The 10,637-nt window shown below is 41.9% G+C and overlaps 1 protein-coding gene across 1 annotated transcript; it reads left to right on the top strand.

The window, feature by feature from the left end:
• The first annotated feature begins 2,341 nt into the window (after positions 1-2,341).
• LOC103297257 (olfactory receptor 6B1) lies at positions 2,342-3,268 on the top strand. Its single transcript, XM_008153943.2, has one exon. It carries the CDS (start codon positions 2,342-2,344, stop codon positions 3,266-3,268), a length of 927 nt encoding a protein of 308 aa, XP_008152165.1.
• The last annotated feature ends 7,369 nt before the right edge of the window (positions 3,269-10,637 follow it).

Raw genomic sequence — 10,637 nt, 5'->3', positions numbered from 1 at the left:
CCCTTAGCCCAGCCTGCACCCTCTCCAATCTGGGACCCCTCAAGGGATGTCCGACTGCCCATTTAGGTCCGATCCCAGGGGCATCCCAGGATCGGGCCTAAATGGGCAGTCAGACATCCCTCTCACAATCCAGGACTGCTGGCTTCCAACTGCTCACCTGCCTGCCTGCCTGCCTGCCTGCCTGCCTGACTGCCCCTAACCACTTCTGCCTGCCAGCCTGATCACCGCCTAACCACTCCCCTGCCAGCCTGATTGATGCCTAACTGCTCCCCTTCCAGCCTGTTTGCCCCTAACTGCCCTCCCCTGCAGGCCTGGTCACCCCTACTGCCCTCCCCTGCAGGCCTGGGTCTCTCCCCCCCGCAACTGCTTTTCTCTGCAGGCCTGGTCGCCCCCAACTTTTCTCCTCTGCCAGCCTGCTCACCCCTAACTGCCCTCACCTGCAGGCTTGATCACCCCCAACTGCCCTTCCTTGCAGGCCTGGTCCCTCCCACCTGCCCTCCCCTGCTGGCCATCTTGTGGTGGCCATCTTGTGTACACATGGGGCAGCCATCTTGTGTGTTGGAGTGATGGTAAATTTGCATATTACTCTTTTATTAGATAGAATAGAGGCCTGGTGCATGGGTGGGAGCCGGCTGGTTTGCCCTGAAGGGTGTTCCGGATCAGGGTGTGGGTTCCCTTGGGGCATGGGGCAGCCTGGGCGAGGGGCCTGTGGTGGTTTGCAGGCTGGCTTCCCGGCGAGCCAAGCGGAGGCCCTGGTATCTGGAATTTATTTATCTTCTATAATTGAAACTTTGTAGTCTTGAGAGGAGCCAAGCCTCCTGCTCACTCCATGGCTGCAGCCATTTTTGTTGGGATTTATTTATCTTCTGTAATTGAAACTTTGTAGCCTTATGCAGAGGCCAAGACAGGCCAGGGCTGCGGAAACTTGGCTTCCTTCATTGTCAGGGGCAACTCAAACCTCCTGCTCTCTCTAGCTCCGTAGCTGCCGCCATTTTTGTTGGGGTTTATTTATCTTCTATAATTGAAACTTTGTAGCCTTGAGTAGAGGCCTGGGCCCGCCAGGATGTGTGTGGAAAGCTTGGCTTCTCCATTGCCAGGGAAACCCCAGCCTCCTGCTCTCTCCGTGGCTACAGCCATCTTGGTTGGGTTAATTTGCATACTCGCTCCTGATTGGCTGGTGGGCGTGGCTTGTGGGTATAGTGTAGGTGTGGTCAATTTGCATATTATTCTTTTATTAGATAGGATCATTGTATTATTTTCCATATGAAAAATTTAAACCTACTTTGCCCCATCCTGTATAACACTGAAAAGCATGACTAATTTTTTAAAAAACTATATATTTTTTATTGATTTCAGAGAAGAAGGGAGAAGGAAAGAGAGATAGAAAAATAAATTTTGAAAGCGAATCATTGATCAGCTGCCTCCTGCATGCCCCCTAACTGGGGATTGAGCCCACAACCTGGGCATGTGCCCTGACCAGGAATTGAACCTTGACCTCCTGGTTGATAGGTCAATGCTCAACCACTGAGTCACACTGGCTGGGCTGAAAAGCATGGCTATTATCTCCCCTTCTCAGGTACCTCACAGAGATATGGTCCATTTCAATGGATGTAGAGCAAAAGAAAGTGATAGTAGGTAAAGGATAAACGAGTTGTAAGGAGGAACTTCCAGAGCTCTGGGTGGATGATGGGCAAGGAAAGCCAGGTGTATTCTCTGGAATTGGCAATGGGAACATGGGGGTTTGAAACTGTTTAATTTGGGGTGATTGTGAAGGACAACATATGATATTAGACAACATGGGCTGTCAGCTTAGACTTGAATGTGATTCCTACCCTGCTACCAGTGGGAACTTGGTAAGTTACTTAATAACCACTTTTCCAGGACTCATATCTTCATCACTAAAATGGGTATCTATATATATATATAAAAGCCAAGAGACCAGAATGAAGGAACGACTCATCACTATGACGCACACTGAGGTGGCCAACTGGCCCGATCAGGGCCCTGATTGGTCCCTCCAACATCCTGCATCCCCTCCCTGCTGCCAGCCCAGCCCAATCAGCCCCCATCAGGGCAGGCCAGCTGGACCCCACCCATGCACGAATTCATGCACCAGGCTTCTAGTAATAACATAAAGAAGCTATATGAGAATTAAATTACATTATGTACATAATATACCCAGTATATGGTCTAGCTTATAATATATTTTTACTAAATGATATCTATTATGTATTATGGTTATTGCTAGCAGAGAAGGCAAAGAATGGAAGGTTCTAACTGGACCATGGTGTCTGATCAAGTGATTTTTCTCTTCAGGAGAACTAAGCCCTGTGTCTCCAGTATGGAAGTGGAGAACCAGACATGGGTCACGAAGTTCATTCTGGTGGGGTTCCCCGGGAACCGGGGCATGCGTGCAGCAGTGTTCCTGATGTTCCTTGTAGCCTATATTTTGACAGTGGCTGAAAACATGATCATCATCCTGTTGGTGAAGCAGAACCGGCCACTGCACAAGCCTATGTACTTCTTTCTGGCCAACCTGTCCTTCTTGGAGACCTGGTACATCTCTGTGACTGTACCCAAGTTGCTGTTTGGTTTTTGGTCTGTGAGCAATAGCATCTCCTTCATTCACTGTATGATACAACTTTACTTTTTCATCGCGCTCATGTGCACAGAATGTGTGCTTCTGGCAGCCATGGCCTATGACCGTTATGTGGCCATCTGCCGCCCACTGCACTACCCCACCATCATGAGCCACAGGCTTTGCTTACACCTGGCTCTTGCTTCCTGGGCCATTGGCTTTGGCATCTCCTTGGCTAAGATCTACTTCATCTCTCACCTCAGCTTCTGTGGCCCCAATGTCATCAATCACTTCTTCTGTGACATCTCTCCAGTACTTAACCTCTCCTGTGCAGACATGTCCATAGCTGAGTTGGTGGACTTTGTCCTGGCGCTGGTCATCTTACTCTTCCCTCTCTCGATTACTGTCCTGTCATATGGATATATTCTGGCCACTGTTCTACACATGCCCACAGGAAAGCAGAAAGCCTTCTCTACTTGTGCCTCTCACCTCGTGGTGGTCACCATCTTCTACTCAGCCACTATTTTCATGTATGCCCGGCCTCGAGTCATCCATGCCTTCAACTTGAACAAAGTTATTTCCATCTTCTATGCCATTGTCACCCCTGCTCTCAACCCTTTCATTTATTGCCTAAGGAACCGAGAAGTCAAGGAGGCTCTGAAGAAACTGATCTATTGCCAGGCCATCTGATCTGACTATACTATTAAAAGTGATTAGAAAGACATGATTTGATTTGCTGCCTGCCCTTCCATACTCCATCCTTTCTCCTTTAATGCCTTAGCTAAGTGGGACTCATGTTAATAGGCCATGCCCACATGCACATCAACCATAGGCTATGTCCTGAGTCTGTATCTGTGCATGTGGTTTGTGCTCTCTGGGAATAGTCCTCATATAGAGAATTCTCTAGCTGGAACCCAAAATGAGGTGTCTCAACTGAGTTAGGTGGAGAGAGAGATGGCAGTGTATGAGTTAGCTGTTCAGATATCTAGCATACATTAAGGGCTTTGAGACCAACAGACTGAGGATGGCTTCCTCATAGAGGAATCGAACTGTGACCTCCAGGTTCATAGGTCGATGCTTCCCCAGCAATGTCATTCTGGATGTTGAGTTGGGAATCGGTCTTGGTGGCAGAGTGTAGACTGCTCCTCTAGGCCTTCCACCACCTTCTGTTAGCACTTGGTTCCCTGGATTAAATATCTTCCTACTTCCAATAGTGATAGCACTTTCTGCTATCTGTATGTGAAGCTAACCTTTTATAATTATATATTGTCTTCTGACATAACTTATAGAGTTGCTTTACATTGCCTTTCACATGTTCCTTCTAGATGTCACAATATGTTTGTTTGTATCCTCTAGTGGATGAGCACTATACAGATGATAAATAAAATAATCAAATATATTATTTGCTGAGTAAAACTTGCCCTCGTCAGTTGTCTCTTCTTCTGAACTCAATGTTCTCATTCCTCTTCATTTTTCTTTTAGTTCCTCCTGACAGTCACTCTCTCACCACACATATCATAGACAAACAATGAGGTAATTTTAGGATTTGACAGATTTTCATTCTATTCTACAGTGACTCCCAATTCTCCTACTTGTTTATCTGACACCCTACCTATGTACACTAGTCCTTTCTGATCAAACGTGCCTACAATCCACAGAAGGGTACACAGATATGCTCACTCTCTTGGTTCACAGTTTTGTCAATGACCAAGGGAGCTATACTTTAAGCTATATTCCATATAGCATGCCCATGTCAGTGGGAATTTAAATCTTTCATTAGAAGAATTTAAAATATGATGGCTTTTGGCATTTGCAATATTTTTCAGCTAAGAATAAATACCACTTTCAAGAACATTTTCTCAGTCTTTTGAAGTAAGATTACTCTACCCAGCAAAGCTATCATTTAGAATTGAAGGTCAGATAAAGAGCTTCACAGACAAGAAAAAGCTAAAGGAGTTCATCACCACCAAACCAGTATTATATGAAATGCTGAAAGGTATTCTTTAAGAAGAGGAAGAAGAAGGTAAAGATAAAAAGTTATGAACAACAAAGTGACAACAAATACATATCTATCAACAGTGAATCTAAAAATCAAATGAATAAAAAATCTGATGAACAAAACAAACTGGTAAATGTCATAGAATCAGGGGCATGGAAAGGGAGCAGACTGACAATTCTCGGGGAGGGGGGGAAGAGGGTATGGAGGGTTCGGGAAGAGATTGAACAAAGAGCTTACACCTATGGATGAGGACAACGGGGGGCGAGGGTTTGGGGGGGGGGACTGCGTGGAGGGAAGCTATGGGGGTGGGGGAAGAGGAACATCTGTAATAATCTGAACAATAAAGATTAATTTTTAAAAAGTTCACCAGAATGCAATTATCTTATTTGGATATTCCTTTCCTGACTGACTATATAAATTTCTGTTCCTGAATGCTGTTGGAACAATCTCTTTGGTTTTCCTGCTGTTTCTCTTACTAGCAGGTTAAATAAATATTGGCACATGTTCATTATTTATTTGTCAGAGACTATATGTGTGGCAGTGGAACAGGGCAGGGCAAGTATTGAGTAAGCAGCATGGTGATGGCCTGTGACTGGGCAGTGCTTACAAACAGCATCTGAGGGCCTAGGACCATGCAGCACTTCACACAGAGCCTGGATGGTGTCAGGGAGCCCATCAGGACACTTATAGTGTAGTAACTGAAAAGCACAGACTCTGGGGATATGTACACTTGGGCAACTTTAACCTTCTGTGCCTCAGTTTCCTCACATGTAAAATGAGGCTAATAAGTGCATTTATCTCTCTGCATTGTTTTGAAGAGTAAATACAGGTGAACTGCTTGGAATAAAGTATTCGATAAAGTATATTTTATTTTTATTTGGAGCAAAATTTTTATAGGCAGAACAGATATGGAGCTTTGAAGCTTATGGTGAGAACTAGGGTAGCAAGTCCATGAAGCAGGCTAATGATGCCAGGAGCACAGTAAAACTTGTAGTGTAATAAATCCAATTTAGACATTTATACTAAAAGAATGTGTACATGTGGAATGGGATGCTCATTGCAATGTTGTTTACAACATAATAATTGAAAAATTAAAACTGTGGCATGTTTTTTTGTTTTTGTTTTTCTTTTTAAAAAATATGTTTTATTGATTTTACAGAGAGGAGGGGAGAGGCATAGAGAGTTAGAAACATCGATGAGAGAGAAACATTGATCAGCTGCCTCTTGCACGCCCCCCTACTGGGGATGGAACCTGCAACCAAGGTACAAGCCCTTGACCAGACTCAAACCTGGGACCGTTCAGTCTGAGGGCTGACTCTCTATACACTGAGCCAAACTGGTTAGGACCAACATGGGTGTGCAAGAGGCAGCTGATCAATGTTTCTCTCTCATCGATGTTTCTAACTCTCTATGCCTCTCCCCTCCTCTCTGTAAAATCAATAAAACATATTTTTTAAAAAGAAAAAAAACATGCCACAGTTTTAATTTTTCAATTATTATATTGTAAACAACATTGCAATGAGCATCCCATTCCACATGTACACATTCTTTTAGTATAAATGTCTAAATTGGATTTATTACACTACAAGTTTTACTGTGCTCCTGGCATCATTAGCCTGCTTCATGGACTTGCTACCCCAGTTCTCACCATAAGCTTCAAAACTGCAGCATGTTAAACAAAATAGAGTTGGGTGGATTAACATATGGTATGTCCTTATGAAATAAAACGTAGTTTGAAAAAAAGACATGGAAAGTGGCTCATAAGATATTACAGAGGTGAAAAGTGGTTCACTAAGTAATTCAAAAAATGATGTGCCATGTGATACCATAAAGATACATGCATGTTTAGCATATGTGTACTTCCGTGAAAAGAGAAGCATTGATAAGTTTAGAGATGCAGAGGAGAGAGTAGGTGGGTCAAATATTAGTCAAATGAAGGATTCATAGTCCAACAGAGATTGAGAGAACTGAGGCGGCTACCTCCTGAACTTGCTTGTTCTCACATTTTACTAAGGTTCTCGCAGGCAGAATAACAATGACTGGTTAAGTATATACAGAATATCAAGGCAGAATAACAATGAGTGGTTAAGTATATACTAGTACAGAATTATTTTCCTTTTGTTCATTATCAGCTTCTTCTGAGGTTCAGAAGCATCTATGGATTGGCCCTGTTATGACTCCAAAGTATATGCAGAGGGGAAACAGGTTCTACTGAAATATGAAATTTAGGTAGTTTCAGATTCCTGGTGTACGACAGATTGTGCCCGAAGCCTGGCTGTGGTTTTTGATATGAAAATCAGAGCAACTTCATCAACCTTGCCTTGTGCTGCGCAGGTTGTCATAGTAACAGCAAGGCTTCAGGACCCAGAGCTGGCCAAAGCAGCAGTTATAAGTTTGCATAAAACATATTTCACATTTACAGCGTTTTGCTTATGTCTACACTGAGACACTGAAATATTCCCGTGGTGTGCTGAGATCATGTGGTCAATCATAAATAAGGAAAACATAGGCAGGCATAGATACAATAAGGTGGAGAGATCAACCAAAAGACTTGTATGCCTGCATATAAACATAACCAACAGACAGAGACAGCAGGGGGATAAGGGCATGTACGGGAGTGGGGGGGAGGAGCAATGGGGGGATATGGACACATATGTAATACCTTAATCAATAAAAAAAAATGTAAAAAGGTAAAAAAAAAAAGTGTTGGTCTCGGAGTGGATGGATGGCATGTTTTCTGCATCTCTGCCTTCTCCCCCTGGTCCTCCTCCTCCTTTTTCACTTACCTCTTATTTTCTGTTTAGTAAGTGCTCTATTGCTGTTTCTAAGGTAAAATAATTCCTCCCTAAATTAAAATGCTAATGAGCTCCTGTCTACTCCTCTTTAAGACACGTCAGTGTTTCTCTCCACCAGCTGCAAAGACCGTTGGGTTCCTTCCTCCACTTGGTCCTGGGTGCTCTGCTGTGTTCCGCTGCTGCTTCCATCTCAGCACCTGCCCCCCCAAAGGCAGTGCCTGATCCTGCCGCCAGCGCCTTACGTTCTCCATCTTCCTGTCGTTTCTAAAATTCGACATGGCTTCCCCGTCTTGTGTACATTTCCTGTGCTCAAAACATTCCTCATCTTCATTTATGTGGTTAGGCATTTTTTATTTTATTTTTCTAGTTCAATTTAGGCATCACTTCCTCCAGGAACCTTACTCACTGGGGCCTCCCGTTCCTGCAGAGGCACAGTCTGTGTCCTGCATTCTCTTCTCTGAGCTCAAAGGAGCAGGCATCTTGTCTAACGTCTTTGGGCCCCTGGAGTCTGTCACAGCTCCTGGTGTGTGGTTAGTGCTTGATTAACATCGTGAATCTAAGTGGAACTTAATAAAGGGAGAGTTTCTGCTTTTGAGAAAAAAGGAAAGGGACAGAAGGACAAAGAAGTTTACTGGGGCCACGCGGGGCATTTCTCTAACACTACTCTAAATGTCTCGAAAAGGTTCCTTAGGAGAAGAATCCAAAAGATCTACACAATTCTGTAGCAGTTACTGACCGACTCAACAGAGACCCAGCTCTGAATAACTTGCTTTAGGTGGTGCTGCAGGTACAACACTTACCCAACAGATATAGTTGCTTTTCAAATCATGAGCACACATGCAGCATGCCAAAACAAACAAACAAACAAACAAACAAACAAACAAAAACAGGAATCGGGACTGCTGCTGTTATGGAGCAGAAACCCCCCAAACAGATGTATTGAGAGAAGTTGTAGTGTCAGTTGCTAAAACTCAGGATGTTCAAAATTAATGATCTTTCATTCCCTCATAGTACACAAAACTAAAACTGGCTGCAGTTTTCTCCAGTTGTTATCCAGTTATTATTTTTGTTTTCATTTCCTAGCCCTCCACTTGAATCCATTCTTCCTCACCTTGATGCCATAAATCCATCGCCCACCATCATTCATCTTCAAGCCATTATAACCTTCATGTGAATGTACTGTCTTATCTTCCTTCCTTTCATTCTCATCAAATAGCCACACAACCAACAGTACCTTTTTAAAAACAAACACCAAAAGACATTGTACTGAAGTATAATTGACATGTAAAGTGCTGTACATGTTTAATATATATAACTCAATGAGTATGTACCCATGAAACCATTACCACCACAAAGGTCATAGGCATATCCACCACCCCAAAAGTTTCTTCAACTCCCTTTTTGTTATTATTAATCATTATTGTTATTTTTGTAATAAGAGCACTTAACATATGGTCTATCATCTTAGAAAATTTCAAGTATACAATGCAGTATTGTTAGCTATAGGCACTATGCTGTGTGGTAGACTTCCTGAGCTTTTTAAAATTTTTATTACTGAGACTTTGTACACTTTGATCATCAACTCCCCATTTCTCCCTTCCTCCACCCCCTGTCAGTCACCACCCTACTCTGTGCTCCCATGTATATGACTGTTTTAGGTTCCATTTATAAGTGAGCTCATACAACCTTTCTGTGAGCAGACACACTTTTACAAACATAGTTCTGATTATGAAACTCTGTGTGGAAACTCTTCGATTTTGCCTCATTATCTACTGAATAAAGTCCAAAGACCTCAGTTTGAAACTCAGTATCCTCCACTGTCTATCTGCTTCAACCTGCTTTCCTTTTTTTTATGACACAACAAATTGAATCCATAATTCAAAATTCATCTAAAATATCAAATTCCCATGAAGGCCAATGCTGATTTCTGCAACTGAAGTAATACCTGTGCCTTCTGAACATTCCCATTTTTTCACTTCTATTATGGTTTTAAAAATGCAGGTCTCATTTTCCTTATAAGTGCAGCTATGTATGATTTGTCTTTGTGTAGCCTCAAACTATCATATTTTTGTACAGGGTAGGCACTCAGTAAATACTTGTTAAATAAGGTATTTTGAATTGATTTTATAACCATTACTCAAAATAATGTTTTTTGGGGAATACTCATAAAATTATTTATTACCAAACATCTCTCCAGTTAAAAAATAAAAAAATCTATCATTCTGTATATTTTATTCCATAAATTATAACTGTTGTACACACAGGCTACCTTTCCTGATTATTCATTTTTACAACTCAAAAAAATAGTTCTTTTCTCAAGTAGTGTTTATTTGGTGTTGGTACCATCTAGTGGGAAGTATGAGAAATGCTTCAACAATTGGCATTAGAGAGTTAGTCTGAGTCCTTAAAGATATTTGGGTCTAAACTCTTAATTATACAAGTTGATAAACTGGGATTTTGATAATTTAAGGTGTTTCTTAATGTCTGCATAAGGCAGAGCTCCTATTATATGAAATAAACTTTTAGATGAGATACTAAGAATAATAAAGCATTGTTCATACACTCACATAACTTACTACTGACATGGGGACATAAGACATTGATATGTAAAAGGTGACAATCAAATATTTGAATTACTTAATATGAGTAATACTTTCCTGATAAAATATACAGACAAAAACTTTTATAAATTCATAAGGTTAAAAAAATTTGCTAAGATTTCAGTGAATAAAAAAATGAAGTTTTTTAGAGGAGGTGAAAGTTGTGTTAAATCCTGAAAGCTGTGTAGGATTTTGGCAGCTAGAGAAGCAAGGAACATTTAATGCAATGGAAAAGACAGAACAAGACATATTTAGGGGACAATGGCCATAGGAATAAGATGACATAAGAGTACATTGACTATTTAAAGTGAAATGAAGACTGGTACAAATAAAATATTAAAAATGTTTTCAATCAATTTGATGTGAGAAGGTAAACAATAAACCATAAAATTGAATCAATAAGTTGAGTGAGTATGGTGAATGTATTGAAAGGTGATATCTTGGAGATTGTAATTAAAATTATTTTAAACTAGAGGCCCAGTGCATGGATTCGTGCACCTGTGGGTTCCCTCGGCCTGGCCTGCATCCTCTCACAATCCAAGACCCCTTGTGGGATGTCGGACTGCCGGTTTTGGCCCAATCCCCACAGGCCAGGCCAAGGGACCCCACCGGGCCTCTAGTATGCATATAAGATCTTTGGCTAATCTCTCCCCTCCTCCCCCCTT

This window comes from Eptesicus fuscus, chromosome 14, assembly GCF_027574615.1.
Source record: "Eptesicus fuscus isolate TK198812 chromosome 14, DD_ASM_mEF_20220401, whole genome shotgun sequence".
Lineage (NCBI taxonomy): Eukaryota > Metazoa > Chordata > Mammalia > Chiroptera > Vespertilionidae > Eptesicus > Eptesicus fuscus.
This window is presented reverse-complemented; position numbering and strand designations above follow the sequence as displayed.